The 18099-nt window shown below is 36.6% G+C and overlaps 1 protein-coding gene across 1 annotated transcript; it reads right to left on the reverse strand.

Annotated features, from left to right (window-relative positions):
* Positions 1-16254: 16254 nt before the first annotated feature.
* LOC109168059 lies at positions 16255-17157 on the reverse strand. Its single transcript, XM_019317113.1, has 2 exons — positions 16512-17157; positions 16255-16271 (listed from the first exon to the last, which is right to left on the reverse strand). The coding sequence occupies exons 1-2, from the start codon at positions 17155-17157 to the stop codon at positions 16255-16257; spliced, it is 663 nt and encodes a 220-aa protein (XP_019172658.1).
* Between the last annotated feature and the right edge of the window lie 942 nt (positions 17158-18099).

An 18099-nucleotide genomic window follows, 5' to 3' on the forward strand; every position in this document is an offset into this window, starting at 1 on the left:
TACGGTTAGCAGAATGAATGAAGTGTTTAAATAATAAAAAGAATCAATCCCTATGCTAAATTACCATTCTAAAAAATATGAAAAATATTCTTGAAAAATTATATTATATGTTTATTATAATAACATCATAATAACGTTTAGCATAATAGGGAATTAAAAATTAAAAATTAATCTTTGGTAAGTAGACTAAATCCTTATAAATTAAGTTATTACTTATTAGCATTCAAAAAAAAGTTATTACTTATTAGGTTATTACGTTATAATAGTTTAGCATATAACATTATATTATTTCCTTAATTTCTTACGAAAGAATATTTCCTTATAAATTACATTATTTTCTTACCACTTACGCTTTATTAATTATTTTATCAATAAATTAATAGTATAGATTTGACTAATAAAATATTTACTTAATTGACTACAAAAATTTGAGCAAGAAAATGAAATAATAGGAGGATTTTACTTATGCTAGACTATGATGAATCCATCTATCATCTGCTTGTGAATTGTGCTTATGCTACAGCATGCTGGAGGCATTCAGGTCTTCATATTAGTGAAGCCAGAGAACCCTCTTTCTCCGCATGGGTCATCCATAACACGGATAAAATGAGTAAAGAAAACCATTGTTTGCTTGTGATCATCTGTTTGGAGATTTGGCGGCAAAGAAACGAGAAGATTTGGAAGAATTCTCCGATCTTTCATGCAGAACAGCTTATTAGATGTGCTAAGGTGTTTATGAGAGAATGGAATGATGCTACGAAACTGCATTCTCCGTCCACGCATAGCTCTCCCTTTCCTAATCAGAAATGGACAAAGCCACAACCGGGAATGTTTAAAATGAATGTGGATGCAGCTTTAAACATACAGGATGCAGCAATGGGTCTTAGCAGTGTTATTAGAGATGATGATGTAAAACTATAACAATAGGCATGGAATGATTTAACCAATACTTTAATCGGAAGCGTTAAAGTACTAACCTGATTCCATGAGAGAATGATGAAGCTTTCAACCGTTTCTTCTTCACAACTTCTTTATGCAAGTTTGTAGAGTGTTTTTCAGAATACTTTTTCCTCTGGTCTTTCACGTTAGTTTTCACAGTGATAGGATAGGAAAATGCTTATGCCCTTTTATATTGCCTTCTTTACATAACTTACATTCCAATATTGATTATTGGAATTATGGCAATAATGGCCATAAACCAAATATTAAGTAGGCTTAAATAGCCATATTGAAAGCCAAAGAGAGGGGAATAATAACCCCTTGATCCGTTACATATTTTATTCTCATTACCTATCACAACGGGATTTTAATTGTCCAGACCACTTTAATACATGGACCACAATAACATTAGAATAAAATATTCTAACATTCTCCCACTTGGTCCATGTGTATCATTGATGCATTAGGATAACTTTAATTCGCGAAATATCCCAAAACATCAATGAACCTTTACTCAAATTAAAGTTAGCTAGATCATGGCGGTCGCACGTTATTTGAACAACATGTTCCCTTCCATGCATCATAGGTCAACTTTAATTTCGATACTAACAACCATAGGTGCAAGCAGAGATATAACATTAATTGAATTCAACCAAGTCAATATAGCATAAAACTGAAAACCAAAATTACAATGATAACAAGGCTCTATCCAAAATTCCCATACTCTCCACATGACAGGAGAAGACTTTCGGTGCTAAACCTTTGGTCAAAGGATCAGCAACCATAAGTTCAGTTTTGATATGCCAAATTGACACTCTCTGTTTCTGTACTTCTTCTTTAACTGACAAGTATTTTAATTCCATATGCTTAGCACCCTTAGTACTTGTCATTCTTAGAGAAGAACACTGCTGCGAAGTTGTCACAATAAATTCTCAAAGGTCTAGAAATACTGTCGACTACTTTAAGCCCGAGATCAAATTCTGCAGCCATAGTCCATGATTTGTGGCTTCAAAGCATGCCACAAATTCTGCCTCCATAGTGGAAGTAGCGATGACTGACTGCTTCGTACTTTTCCAAGAAACTGCTCCTCCAACTAATAGGAACAAATAACCAAATGTAGATTTTCTCGTATCTACACACCCAGCATAGTCTGAATCAGAATAGCCAATCACTTTAAGTGGATCTGACTTCCTATATGTAAGCATGTAATCTTTTGTGCCTTGTAGATATCTTAAAACCTTCTTCGCAGCCTTCCAGTGTTCTATGCCGGGATTACTTTGATATCAACCCAACATACCAACAGCAAAGCTGATGTCTGGTTGAGTACAAGTCTGTAAATATCCCAAACATCCAACCACTGTTGCATAAGGTATACCTTCCATATGCTTTTGCTCAAGTTCATTTCTGGGACATTGAGCTAAACTTAATTTGTCTCCTTTCTGCATTGGAACCACTCCCGGAGAGCATTTATCCATCTTAAATCTTTCCAAGATCTTGTTAATGTATCATTTCTGAGACAACCCTAATAACCCTTGTGTTCTATCTCGGAATATTTCTATTCCAATCACATAGGATGCCTCACCCATATCTTTCATTTCAAAGGTCTTGGAAAGAAATACTTTAACATCACGCAACATGGCCTTATCATTTGCAGCAAGTAAAATGTCATCAACATATAAGACCAAAATAGCAAACTTGCTCCCACTGACTTTCATGTAGATACACCGATCAACAGTATTTTCCACAAAACCATAAGATGTAATAATACTGTCAAATTTAATGTACCACTGTCGAGAAGCATGCTTAAGTCCATATATTGACTTTTCTAATTTACACACCAAGTGTTCCTTTCCTGTGGTAAAAAACCCTTCTGGTTGGTCCATATATACTTCTTCCTCTAAATCACCATTTAGAAAGGCAATTTTAACATCCATTTGGTGAAGCTCTAAATTGTAATGAGCCACCAATGCCAAGAAAATCCTTAACGAGTCTTTCTTAGAAACCGGGGAAAAGGTCTCATTATAGTCGATGCCACTTTTCTGAGTATAACCCTTGGCAACAAGTCTAGCTTTATACCTTTCAATATTACCGTTTGAGTCGCGTTTGGTCTTAAAGACCCATTTGCACCCGACTCTTCTTGAATTTTTAGGTAATTCTACAAGGTTCCAAACTTTGTTGACTTTCATAGATTTCAATTCATCTTTCATGGCATTTAACCATCTTTCAGAACTGTCACTTTCAATGGCTTGTTTGAAAGAAACTGGATCCTTATCAATGCTCAAATCATTTTCTTGTTCAGCAAAATATATCACGTAGTCATTAGAACTGGCAGGCTTCCTTTCCCTTGTAGAGCGCCTTAATGCCATTTCTTCTCGTGGTTCATTGATTTCTTGTTGAATTGTGATTGATTCATTTTCATTGGTCACAATACCCTCATGTGGGTTTAGGACATTCTCATCTTGTTCCGGTGCACTAGAGGATGGCAATGTGATAACCAGAGCTACATCTTGAAAGAAATTTTCATGTGAAGAGGTTTCAACATGAATTTCTCGAATGTCTACCTTACGTAGTTCTGTGCTCCCACTATTTTGACCATTTTCAATGAATCGAGCATTCCCAGTCTCTACAATCCTCATACTATGGTTAGGACAATAAAACCTGTACCCTTTAGACATTTCTGGATAGCCAATGAAAAAACCACTGACTGTCCTTGGGTCAAGTTTATTCTCACGTGGATTATACAACCTTACTTCTGCTTGACAACCCCATACATGGAGATGCCTTAAACTCGGTTTCCTTCCTGTCCATAATTCATAAGGTGTCTTATGAACTGCTTTACTTGGAACCCGATTTAATAAATATGTAGTGGTCCTTAACACATCCATCCACAATGAAGAAGGTAAGGTACAATTACTTACCATACTCCTAACCATATCCATGAGGGTTCGATTCCGCCTTTCAGCCACGCCGTTCTGCTGTGGTGTTCCAGGCATTGTATACTGTGCACAAATGCCCCTGCTTTCGAGGAATTTAGCAAAAGAACCTGGACATTGTCCTTTTTCGTCAGACCTACCATAATACTCACCCCCCCCCCCCCCGGTCTGACCTCACAATTTTGACTTTTCTATCTAACTGCCTTTCAACCTCATTAATGAACACCTCTAAAGTGCCCACAGACTGAGATTTATCATGCAGTAGATATATATAGCCGTATCGTGAGTAGTCATCTATAAAGGTGATGAAGTACCTTTCGCCACCCCAAGAAGGAACATCGAAAGGTCCACAAATGTCGGTGTGAATTATTTCAAGCAGCTCACTACTTCTTGTAGCAGGTTTCTTGGTTATGTGTTTGGTGTTAGGAATAAAGTGTAATGGTTTTGATATGCCAAATTTGTATTTGTAGATCCCCCAAATTTTATTTATAGGTCTAGTAGAGTCTTAGACCGTGATCGGGAAATTATTTAATTATGAAAAGAGAAAAACAGAGGAAGATGCATGAAAATAGTAGAAGAAGATATAAAGCCGAAAATCAAGAATTTGTCTGGAGAAAATGGCAAATTGAAGAAGAAGATGAAAGATATGAAATCACGTCAATGCTACACAAAGAAGATATCCCAGAAGAATTTTCGTGAAGAAAATTAATGTTGGAAGAATGCATGAAATTGACTTGGAGATAAAGCATCTATGGAAAGAAAGAAGTACATCAAATGTGATTGGAAATTTAATCAAAAGCTGTACGGACGAAATAGATGATGCTTGATATATTATCTGAAATAGCTCAAGTTTGAAACTCACCATCAACAATTTTACAAGGTAAAATTTGAGAAGTCAAATTAAATTAATCTGATGGAGTTTAAGCTGCAATTGCACTTGGGATGGGAGCCAGTAGTATGGGATGCAAATTCAAAATTGGGGATAGAATTGAAATTGGGAGTCAATTGAGGTTAATTGGGGACCGATTCAAAGAAGACATGGAGATCAAATTGAATTGGGATTGGGAGCCAATTTCAAAGTAGCCAGTTTGAAGTCTGAGAACACCCAGACGTGAGAAAAGTGAAAATATTCTCACAAAGGAAAAATACTAGTTTAACTAGTGTGGGATTAAATTAATGAATATTTTTAAATCCCAAAGATACAAGGACCACTTCAGAGCTAATCAGAGAAGCCATTCTACACCAAAACTGAGACCCAGATATTTCCACTCAACGTTAAAACAGAGGAATATCAGATGAAGTTTGGGAGCTCATTTACATGGAGATGAAACTCCATCAACGGCTAGCTTATCTCTTTCTGACATTTTTGCAGAAGATAAGATAAGATCTTTGACAAAAAGATAAGAGATTTCAAAAATGAGAGCGTCTCTTTCCAACGGACAGATTCTCATTACCAGCTATAAAATGATGAAGATATGAAGACTTGAAGATCACGGACTTGAAGAGCAATAGAGCAGTTGAGAAAATTCGAATCCATCACAGGGATCGAATATAGCAATTAAGCTTAAAAGAGCATAGAGCAAAAATCTCATTTGGTACAGAGCATAGCAAAAATCTTCAAGTGAGAAGTGTGAGAAAAAGAACTCAGAGAGCTTCAAAAGAGAAATATTCAGAGAGTTCTTAAACAGAGCAAAGCAGAGCAAAAATATCAAGTGCTTTACTTGATATATTCAAAGAGAGAAAACACTCAGAGCTATCAAGAGAAATCATTCCAGAGTGTTTATCTTCATCAAAGAGACCTGCGCATCATTGAAGATCAACTACAGAGTCTCAGAAGTTGGAAGCAAGACAACACTTGTTTTGGAGCAAAACAAGAGAAGGGAGGAAAGTAGCACGGAGCTGTGAAATCCTGGATTGTCACACGGAGCTGTGAGATCCGAAGCAGCAGTGTCGGAGGCACTGGGCGTGATTGGTGTGGGCTTGGTGATCAAAGCACCAGATCACGGGATACGTTTCTACCGGAGTGTGGAAGACGGGGGGAAACTAACGCGGAGTCGTGAAATCCTGGGATAGTAGCGCGGCGACGTGAAACCCGAAGCAGCAGTGTGGTGTCACTGGGCGTGATTAGTGCGGGCTTTGTGATCAAAGCACTAGATCACTGAAATTCATTGTATCTTGGAACCAAGGAGTGGTAGATATAGTGAATTGGCTCTTGGAGAAAAGAGCAAGTGGAGTAGGAGGATTACACCACCTCGCGAACCACTATAATTGTCTTGTGTTCTTTACTGCTTTCTTTACTTACCGCTCTTTACATATTCGCTCTACACGAGATATACTGCTCACACAATCTCACACACACTTTATGTTTATTTATTTCCGCTGTGCACCATACTCTAACAATCTAGTTAAGAGTTTTGGTTTATCTCTGGCTTAACAATTGTTGTGCTGTGCGAAAAAGTTTGAAAGTCTATTCACCCCCCCCCCCCCCCTCTCTAGACTTTCACCTTACCTCTTTTGGGACCAACAATTGGTATCAGAGCCCGTAGCCTATTTGAGTCAGTTTGTACCAATCTTTGGTATTTAAACATGTTGCCCAACTGGGTTAACTGTTTTTGACTGCTAGGCTGATCCATTCTACAAAGTGTGTGAATTGGATTAATCTTTCATATCTCTCGTGATGATGATGAAGAAAGATTTAGCTCAAAATCTATTATTCTCACTTGATAAATTTGATGATTGGAAAGTTTGTATGCAGGTACACTTATCGACTTTACACGATGAAATGTGGGAAGTTATTTCCACTGGCCCTATCGAAATATTAAAAGTCAATACGGCGTTTGTTATATCCCCGGATGCTCCACAGTACGTACAAAAGCCAAAACCGGAATGGACATCGGACGATAGGAACGCGGAATAATCTTGACAATATTTCCAAGGATATTCTATTCAAAGCCGTTGATGATACAATATTTCCGAAGATCTGAAAGTGTGCCACTGCCAAAGAAATATGGGAAACTCTCATCAAGATTGGCGAAGGAGATGAACAAGAAAAAGACAAAAGCTCACAATCGCCATGAAGAAGTTCAAAGATTTCAAAATGCTCTCAAATGAAAGTGTTGCAGACATGGAAGCTCGAATGATCAAAGTTCTTGGAGAGATTAGTGATCTTGGCAAAAATATTAGCCAAAAAGAAATTAATCTCAAAATCTTACGAGGCTTACCATCTGCATGGGATATGAAGGTTACGGCTATGCGCGATCACCGAGATCTAAGAATGTTGTCAACAGACAAATTATTTAGTGATCTAAAAGCATATGAGTTCGAAATGAAGGCCAAAGATGATGATGTTCATGAAGCTCAAAATTCTGCTCTAATGGCCGAACAATCGTCAACCTCCAGGTCAGTAGAACATAATGTTGATTTTATGACTGACGAACAATTTGCTCTTTTTGTCAAAAAGTTTAGAAGGTTTATGCGAAAAGGAGACAACAAAAATTCTGCTCGTGGAAAATTCATCTCTCGCATAACACAAGAAGAAAAAGTCGAAGAAAATAAGGATTTGTGCTACAATTGCCGCAAACCCGGACATTTTAAAATAAATTGTCCGTATCCGATCGTTAGCAAGTATCAAGGCAAAAATGTTGAATCTACCGCCGAACAAATCCGAAAGCAAAAGGTTCAAGCGCGACAAAAGAAAAGCTCTCGTTAGCAACGAACCAAATGAAAATGGTGATTCGGAGGATTCATCATCAAGCGATGAAAGTTCATATTCGGATGATGATACGGCGCTAATATGCAAGTCAATTGAGTTGAGTACAAGTGAAGATTGTCTTATGGCTCTTGACGCAGAGGAAGAAGAGGTAACATCTAATTCTTTCAATTCTGTTAATTCTTCTTTTTCTCGTGAATCTATTGACAATCTAATGCGAGAATGTCAAGAGATTATGCTCACTCATCCTCAACTCAAGGAGCGCAATAATATTCTAATTCTTGAAAAAGAAGAAACGAATAAAAAATTGCAAGATGCTTTACTTGAAGTGAGTAAATTGAAGAATGAAAATATTCATCTTCAAGAAGAGTGTAAAGCAAGAGAGGTTAGAGAACATAATCTTAGAGCTACTATTGCTACGTTCACTAATTCGTCTAAAATTATAGATAAAATGGTGAGCATGCAAAAGCCATCACGAGATAGAACCGGAATCGGTTATGACTCCACATGTTCTCAAACCCCTCAAAATCTGACTAATTCTACTACTACTTTAAATAATAAAGTTCAAGTGGTAAAATTTGTTAAAAGTCAGAATAGCACAATGAGACAAGGACTTGGCTATCAATCAAACGCAAAGTTGAATGTTGAAAGGCCGAAACAAGTTTATACTACGGCAAAGCAACAAAAATTCTACAAGCAAAGATATGCCAAAGAGTCAAGTGCAAAAAGATTTCATAGAAAAGAGGGAAGCTTTTCTAGAAATAAAGTTGGGAGATTTTATCCCACTCAAAAAGATTGGTTGTGCAATAGATGTAATATTTTTTATAGATCAAAGCAACCATTCTCTTCCCAGGTGCCAAAATATAAAAATAATTTTCAAAACCCGGCGCCAAAAATATTTTCTAATGTGAGTTATGATTATCGTGTCTCAAATGGTTACAAATCGCCTCATCTTAATTCAATAAGATCAAGGTGGGTTTGGTTACCAAAAATCACTAACAGTAAAGGACCCAAGCAAATATGGGTACCTAAAATTAATTAATCTTTTTTGCAAGATGTTTGGTACATCGATAGTGGTTGCTCACGCCACATGACTAGAAATAAATCATATCTAGTGAATTTCAAAGAAATCGATGGACCAAAAGTTATATTCGGAGGAAATCAAAATTATGGAGTTACAAAAGGAGTTGGCACGATCAAGAAAAATGGTTTGAAGATTGAAGATGTTTCTTTCGTTGAAGGATTAAAATTTAATTTGTTGAGCACTAGTCAATTTTGTGATAAAGGCTATCTTGTAGAATTTTCTAAAGATAATTGCCTAATCAAAAATGAGCTCACAAATGAGATTATTTTATCTGGAAAACGGCGAAAGAATATGTATATTGTTGATTGGAGCACAAGCAAAGATTCAGTGTGCTTAATGGCCAGAAATTAAAATGAAGCTAATTGGGAATGGCACAGAAAGCTCAACCACTTAAACTTCAAGACCATCAATCAGCTTGCAAAGAAGAATCTAGTAGAAGGCTTGCCAGATATTATCTTCAAGAAGGACCAAGTGTGTGATGCATGCCAACGCGGAAAGCAAATCAAATCATCGTTCAAATCAAAGACACACGAGTCAACGACAAGACCGCTAAGCTTACTACATATGGACTTATTTGGACCGGTTGATCCAATAAGTGTAAGTGGTAAGAAATATACTCTCGTTGTTGTTGATGATTTTTCCAGGTACACTTGGACCGTGTTTATCAAGAAGAAAAATGAAGTTGAGCAAGTTCTACCGAAGCTGTTGAAGCAACTACAAAATGAGAAAGAATTGCAAATATCAAAAATACGAACGGATCGCGGAACCGAGTTCGTGAATGGATTTATACAAGCTTTTTGCAATTCACATGGAATTTCTCATCAATTATCTGCCGCAAGAACACCGCAACAAAACGGTGTTGCCGAAAGAAGAAACCGGACGCTCAAAGAAGCCGCACGAGTGATGATTAGTGCTGCCGGTCTCCCGCGATATTGGGCGGAAGCTATCAACACTGCTTGTTACACGCAAAATCGAAGCATGATCTATAAACAGTACAAGAAGACGCCATATGAGCTTTATAAAGGGAGAAAACCAAATATTGGTTATTTTCATATTTTTGGATGCAAATGTTTTATTCATATTAATGATAAATTGCATCTAAAAGCTTTTGATGAGCGTGCAGATGAAGGAATTTTTCTAGGATATTCAGCTACCAGCAAGGCATTCAGAGTTTTGAATAAAAGATCAATGGTGGTTGAAGAATCCATACACGTGGTATTTGATGAAAAATCACAGATCAAGAATGATGCACTGGACGAAGAAATTGCACAAAATGGTAACAAGTGTCATATTGATTTTTGTGATACTAATGATACGTGTGAAGATGATGTTTTGCAGGGAATGGATGAGTTGGAAATTAATTCTCTAGAAAATCCCATCCCTCATCTAGAAGAAGTTGGAAATTCTTTTAATAATAATTTTGGGAGTGATGCCTCACGTGAGAATGGAGATGCAGTACAAGTTGCTGATCCAATTAATGATCAAATTGCATGTGATGTTGGTAATCAATTTCAAGACAATTTAATTGATGAAATTCGAACCAACACTGCAAATTCACAACAAATGGATCCACCCAGTACCATGCACCCATTTCAACCAGATTTAAGATGGCTCAAAAATCACCCTCCAGAATTAATTATTGGGAATATCCATGAAGGCGTGAAAACAAGATCATCTACCATGGAAGCATTGTTCACGTGTTATCTATCTCAGATTGAACCGAAAGAAATGGACGAAGCTCTTAATGATCCGGATTGGATAAATGCTATGCAAGAAGAGCTCGATCAATTCAAAAGAAATGATGTTTGGGAACTTGTTCCAAGACCGCTGAACCACAACGTTGTAGGAACCAAATGGGTCTTCCGGAACAAAGCAAACGAAGAAGGCGTGATTGTTAGGAATAAATCAAGGCTCGTTGCAAAAGGATATTCACAAGAAGAAGGAATAGATTTTGATGAAACCTTTGCACCGGTGGCCCGACTTGAAGCAATCAGAATTTTCCTAGCCTACGCCGCACACAAAGATTTCACTGTTTATCAAATGGACGTGAAAAGCGCATTCTTGAATGGTCTACTCGAAGAAGAAGTTTATGTTGAACAACCCCCAGGTTTTGAGGTAAAAGGCGAAGGTGATAAAGTCTACAAACTTAAAAAGGCATTGTATGGGTTGAAACAAGCACCTAGAGCTTGGTATGATACTTTGTCAATGTTCTTGATAATTCACCAAAGGCCTTGTTGACAAAACTCTATTTAGAATTCAAGATGGTGATCATATTTTATTAGTGCAAATTTATGTTGATGATATTATTTTTGGAAGCACTAACAACTCTTTGTGTGAGAAATTTTCGAAGCTTATGCAGAACAAATTCGAAATGAGCATGATGGGTGAATTAAATTACTTCTTGGGCTTACAAGTCAAACAACTGAAAGAAGGAGTATTCATCAATCAAGCAAAGTACACTCGTGACTTGATAAAGAAGTTTGGCATTGATGGAAAATCATCGATCAAAATTCCAATGAGCACATCAACAAGGCAAGACAAAGATGAAGATGGAAAGGATGTCGATCAAACAAAATATAGAGGAATGATTGGTTCACTTCTATATCTTACTGCAAGCAGGCCAGACATTTCTTATGCTGTGGGAGTGTGTGCAAGATTCCAAGCAAATCCAAAAGAAAGCCACCTCACCGCAACAAAGAAGATCATACGATATCTGAAAGGCACAATCAATGTTGGATTGTGGTATCCAAAAGGTACAGATTTTACTCTAACAGGTTTTTCAGATGCGGATTTTGCAGGTTGCAAAATAGACAGAAAAAGCACTTCCGGGACATGCCAGTTCTTGGGGGGAAGGCTTGTTTCTTGGTTCAGCAAAAAGCAAAATTCCATCGCAACTAGTACCGCCGAGGCCGAATATATTACTGCAGGAAGTTGTTGTGCGCAAATTTTGTGGATGAAGCAACAATTGAAGGATTACGGAGTTAATTGTGATGACGTTAGTATTTATTGTGATAATACTAGTGCAATCGCTATCACTCACAATCCGGTGCTTCACTCAAGAACCAAACATATCGACATTCGACATCATTTTATAAGGGATCACGTTGAAAAGAAAAATCTGAAGATCGAATATATCCCTACGGAAAACCAACTTGCTAATATTCTCACGAAGCCTTTATGCGAAACGAGATTTTCTACCTTAAGGCACGAGTTGGGAATGATCGAAATGAGCTAAGTATCACTGGACTTAATCTCTCTATTTAAATTGATACTTGTGCTCAAAATAAATTGTTCTATATGAATAAATTGTTTTATGTGTTTATATGTATGTTTTTATTCGAAATTTTTGTGTGATAAAATTGCAATATGTGTTAGGAATTTATTTGTGTATTTGCATGTGTTATTTAACGTGAGATCATATGCCATGCAAATTAATTTGATAAAATGTGCAATTTGTGATTTATTTGATAAGTTGTTTAAAATTGCATGATTTAATGTGTTAATCAATTTTTGAGTATGTGTTCATGTTTCTGTAAATTAACTAACTTTTTTTTGCATGAACAATTTGCTCTAAAATATGATTTACCGTGTTTGTTTAATTATATATGTGCCTAATGTGATTTACCGTGTTTTATATGTGCTTCGTGCATATATATGATATAATGTGTTAAAATGCTTTAAGTTAATATTTTTCGTTTCTAAAATCTGTTTTTAGGATGTAAAATTTTATATAAAGTTGTTTCTAATTATAATTTAGGAATATGTGTGTTAATTTTGTTAGTTTCCAAAATGTGTTTAATTTTTGATTGGAAATTACCGTGTATGAGTTTAATATAATTGGTATGTGTGATTAATTATTTGTGGAGTAATTTTTGCTACTAACGAGATGTTTGAGTGTTATTATGTTTGTGGTACACAAATTTGAGAAGGAAATCAGGAGATAAAGGAGGAAAATTTAGAGTTTAATTGGGTATCAAACCTCCACCCATAAACTCCTACCCTTTCTAAACCTCCACCCAACCTAAACCCCCCCCCCCCCATAATCCTCTCCTATATCAGCACCCTTCCCAACCGATTCGTTCTCACTCAAATCGTCACCCTAATCCCTCATTAAATCTCCTAGAAACCGCTACCCATCACATCCACCGCTTTCTCGACCAATGAAGAGTCACTAAAGCACTCATCACACCTCTTGAAACCAAACGTCGGCTATATCCAGAGAAAACCTTTCAACCTCTTCATCATTAGCACCTTCCTAGGTCTATAAATTAGGACCTGAAGCAAACAAATCTGTGTGGAGATTTCTTTTGTTTGTATCTATTTTTTTTTTTTTTTTTTGCAGGCTTCGATGACTCCAAAGAATCAAGAAAAGAGAAGATCTTCCAGGAGAGTGGCCGAGCAAGCAAGACAAGCGATGCTGAGGGCTCGACGTCCTGCAAATGGATGACATGAAGTTGGAGACACACCTAGCGATCCTCTCATCCTATTCTCTGAAGAAGAGGAAGGACAACCACCGACCAAGGATCAAGTTCAAAAAGGTCCGAAAGTCTCAGCAGTGCAGCTACGACGCTCGACGCCATCACCACTGTCCTCTCGTCCTCTAACCCGCAGCTTCAAGCGATCTGCTCAACTCTCAATGGAACCCGGATTAGTCTATACTCTGAAATCAAGCTCTCCGTCTCCACCGCATGCTGATCTTGAGACTAATCACGGCGCTGGTCTCTCTACTGATCAAGCCTGAATATGTGATGTGACCTGATCCAAAAATGTTATCTCTCTTTCTCCCTAAGAAGGAGATAAATAAAAATTTTTGGATGTTTTTGCTACTGGTTTTGTCTATCTCTATTTTCTCTCTGTCTCTTTCTCCTACAAAATGAAAATCCCTACGGTATATAAAAAGAACAAGTTTCGTAGCCACAAAGATACATAAAAAATTATATGAATAATAAAATAAAAAGGAATTAAAAAAAAAGAATTATTTATGGCTACAAAAGGGATAAGAAAAGAAAAGATTAAGAGGAGAAGTATCAGTACGAGAAGAAATAAGAGAACAAGTGTCAGAAGAAAGAAGAAGAGATATACCAGTGGAAGTAGCAGTAGAAGTTGCTACTGAGAATAGACAACCAATCACAGAGGATTTATCTAGTGTATTGCTGGTACACCATACCGAGTCTACCGTGCCTACCATGGACCCTGTTCTAGAAAATGAAGAACTATTTGCAGACAACTACACGAGAACAGAAGTCCTAGAAGAACAAGTTGGTGATCTCAATCAAGAAGCCGAATCACCTGAAGAAGAAGGGATGCAACTTATTGATACAGTTGTTCTCACAGATCCGAATAGAAGTCCATTCGGATCCCCTCAAAACTTTGTGCAGATGAATGATCAAGATGATGACATATTTTCATCCTTATTTGCCAAAGTGGCCGAATCCAGTGATGTTGTTTGTCAAACAATTGGAGAAAAGTTGGGTGAACAAAATCAAAAGATGGATCAACAACACACGGATGTACGAGTCAATCTGAAGGAATTAATGGAGCATCAAAATATTTTGAAGACCCAGATTGACAAAGCTGAAAGAATTTTGAAAGGAGAACTGACAAAAGGCTTACTTGAAGTTATTCAGCTCATGAAAAAGGAACGTGAAGCAGCTGAAAAGATTAACAACGAACATCACTTGAGACAAATCAAGGCGATTCAAGATCAAGAAAGCCGAATCAACAAACTTGAAGTTGAACTCGTAGTTACAACAAACAAGCTTGACAACGTGCAAACCGTTTCCATTGAAACACACAACAGTGTTGAAACTGTGAAGGCAAACCAAGACCGAGATTTTAAGACCCTAGCATTTTTGGTTGATAACGCCAAAAGGGGGGAAGAAATTCTCAGTCACATGGCTTTGCAACAACAAGAATTTATTCTTGGAAGTCAACAACAGCCAGTAGTGTCTACTCAAGGTAGAGGCCGAAGCCGCGGACAATCCTCACAAGGACCATCTCAGATTGGTTTTGCTCAGTTCGCGAATCCTAGTCTTGGTACGAGTACATCGAAGGTTGCTGAACAGCGTGGCTGGTTTGAATGCTCTAAAGGTACCGCCACTCAGACAATAATATGGACCAAGGAAAATTTACCAAGCATGATCAAGAAATGGCCTGCCGCCGATCAAGCCCAATGGATCTCGGAAAAGAATAAAGAAGAAGAAGGCAAAAGGAAAAGAACCGAGATGTGGTATGAACTAAGAGATTTCACCAGAAATATGGGCATGAATCTTGGAGAAGAAAGAAGCTTCGAAGAATGTGTCTTATGGTGGGAAAACGGAGTTCTTCCGGGCAACAATATCAAAGAAGCTTATGGATACTATATGGCCGGACAGCTTACAAAGAAATTTCAGAATGCAAAGTTCAAAGATGATTTCTTCAAACTCAGAGAACATGTCAAGGAAATTCTGAAGAAAGACTTTGGTGTGAAGAAACCCAGAAGGTAATCTGAAAATTCTCTTAAGCTGATATTCTCTATTTTCGAACCTCTGTTGCGTTTTTCTCTATAAATTCGAAATATATCAATAATAATTTCCCATGGTCTATTTTGAGTCTTTAATTTTATTTTTTTTAATGTAATTAGACTTTCGTGAATTAAAAGACAAGAAATATGTCAAACGCACGACAAAATTAAAAATTGATGATGATCAAAATAAAAATAATTCAAGATGCGTTTAGGAGCTTGTCTAAAAATTTAATTCACAAGTTTCTTTTGATTGTGTCTAGAAAACCATTTGTTAAACTCATCTTGGCTTTTTCAAATAAAATTGAGCAAAAAGATTATTTTTCAAAGACTTAAAGCCAATGACTGAGTATAGGTTTTGGCATTATCAAAAGGGGGGAAATTGTTAGGAATAAAGTGTAATGGTTTTGATATGCCAAATTTGTATTTGTAGATCCCCCAAATTCTATTTATAGGTCTAGTAGAGTCTTAGACCGTGATCGGGAAATTATTTAATTATGAAAAGAGCAAAACAGAGGAAGATGCATGAAAATAGTAGAAGAAGATATAAAGCCGAAAATCAAGAATTTGTCTGGAGAAAATGGCAAATTGATGAAGAAGATGAAAGATATGAAATCACGCCAATGCTACACAAAGAAGATATCCCAGAAGAATTTTCGTGAAGAAAATTAATGTTGGAAGAATGCATGAAATTGACTTGGAGATCAAGCATCTATGGAAAGAAAGAAGTACATCAAATGTGATTGGAGATTTAAATTAAGCTGTACGGACGAAGTGGATGATGTTTGATATATTATCCGAAATGGCTCAAGTTTGAAACTCACCATTAACAATTTTACAAGGTAAAATTTGAGAAGTCAAATTAAATTAATCTGATGGAGTTGGGCGCTATTTTAAGCTTTGGGCGCCAATTACAAGTGGAAATTGGAAAGCAATTTCACTTGGGTGGCAATTGAGATGCAATTGCACTTGGGAGCCGATTTCATAGAAATTGAAATTGGGAGTCGATTTCATAGAAATTGAAATTGGGAGCCAGTTTCAGAGAAATTGAAATCAATTGAAATTGGGAGCAAATTTCACATGGGAATCAATTCAACTGAATCCCTGCAAAATATGAGAGACATGAGTAGTAGCACCGGAATCTAACCACCAGGTATTGTTTGGTACTTCTATAAGGTTTGATTCAAAAAAACATAGAGATAGAATCATTACCCTTCTTTTCAAACCAAGCTTTTCTTTTCGGACAATCTTTCTTCAAATGCTCCATTTTTTTACAAAAGAAGCACTTGACTCTTTTCTGGGCTTGACCCAACTGAGTGTTATGTTGGGTCTTGCCCTTTTTACCTGGTTTTCTTTTATTGGTGCTTGAATTTCCTTGAGATGTGAAGTGGATGGAGTGATCTCTTAACTTCTTTAATCTCGTTTCCTCTTGAGCCAGCAAATGTTTGGTTTCTTTAAAACTCCATTTTTCTTTAAGAGTATTGTAGTTCACATGAAACTGTCCAAACTCTGCTGGTGGAAGTGAGTTAATGACTAGATGAACTAGCCATGATTCAGACAACTCCATCCCCATCCCCTTTAATTTTGCTGCAATATTGGCCATTTGATCGCAGTGATCATGGATTGGCATAGACCAATCAAACTTCTTAGAAGTCAGTTCCGTCATCAGGTTCCCTGCAATTGACTTATCTGCAATTTCAGACATAGATAGCTCTTTCACTGTTTCTAGAAATTCAGATGCAATGTCCACTTTTGGCATCATCGGCTTCATATTTTCTGCCATGGTAATCTTCATGAGGTTTAAACACATTTTATTGGACCTCATCCATTCTTCATGATATTCCTTCTCTTCTTGCGAGCTTTTGTCTGTGAGGGCTGCAGGTTCGTTTGTGTTTAAGGAAAGGTCTAGTCTAGTTAAGCCCAAGTAGAATTGGACTTGTTCATACCAGTCTTGATAATTGAGGCCATTGAACCTCACAACAGCATTCATTGAAGCCGAGAATTGAGCAAAAGCTGAAATTTCATATTTACACTTTAATGCTTTTATGCTAAGCGTATAACCAATTCAGACTTTACATAACTTTTAATAGATACCAACAATACATAAAACAATAATAATGATAATCAAGTACTAGTCAAATAACCAAGTCATCTTTGGATAAACAAAGCTATTTGACAAAGCACTAAAATCATATTCTTTAAGTATTATAAATTATTTGTAGTGATTCACCTTTGGGCAATCTCATAGAAATATAATTTATAATTATTGTAATTGTCATCTAAGGCATCTCAATGATTTGGGCAACATAAATTCTATTTTTAATCAACATCTATCTCCATCTAGGTAGAAAAAAAAAATAGACATCCTTAATGAGTGAAATAGAATTTTATTGCCATACACAATATTTATTTAGTCCAAATATTATATAACATGGTCACTTTGGTGACTCTCAGAATCCTTAATAGACTAAAAACAATTTAAGTATACAAAATTTAATATTTTAATCTAATTGTCACTTAGCTAGGCCACTTTGGTGACTAACAGGCTCCTCACAACAATAGATTAAAAAAATAATAATAACAATATCAATAATAATTTGAGAACCATACAAATCCACGAATCACCAAACTATAATAATTCATGAATCCAACAAATATTTTCTTCTCAAACCATTATCATCCATATCAATAACAATATTATTATTATTATTATTGTATAATATATATAATTTAACAAAATTGGGCTAGGGCTCTAGCCAAATTGGCTAGAGCCCTTCACGGCCCAAAATTGTTTTCTCCAGCCTTGCGCTGGAGAAATAGCAGTGAAAACTGCTTTCCTTCTCCCGCCGCAAGGCTGGAGAACACGGTTGGCTTACGGACGACCGGTCCGGTCGTTTAGCCGATGACGGAACGATTCAAATTTTGATAATTA

This window comes from Ipomoea nil, unplaced genomic scaffold, assembly GCF_001879475.1.
Source record: "Ipomoea nil cultivar Tokyo-kokei standard unplaced genomic scaffold, Asagao_1.1 scaffold3172, whole genome shotgun sequence".
NCBI classification, from domain to species: Eukaryota; Viridiplantae; Streptophyta; class Magnoliopsida; order Solanales; family Convolvulaceae; genus Ipomoea; species Ipomoea nil.

Excerpts from the sequence above, each read along its gene's own strand:
- LOC109168059 (XM_019317113.1), bottom strand. The coding sequence starts at position 17,157 with ATGAATGCTGTTGTGAGGTTCAATGGCCTCAATTATCAAGACTGGTAT.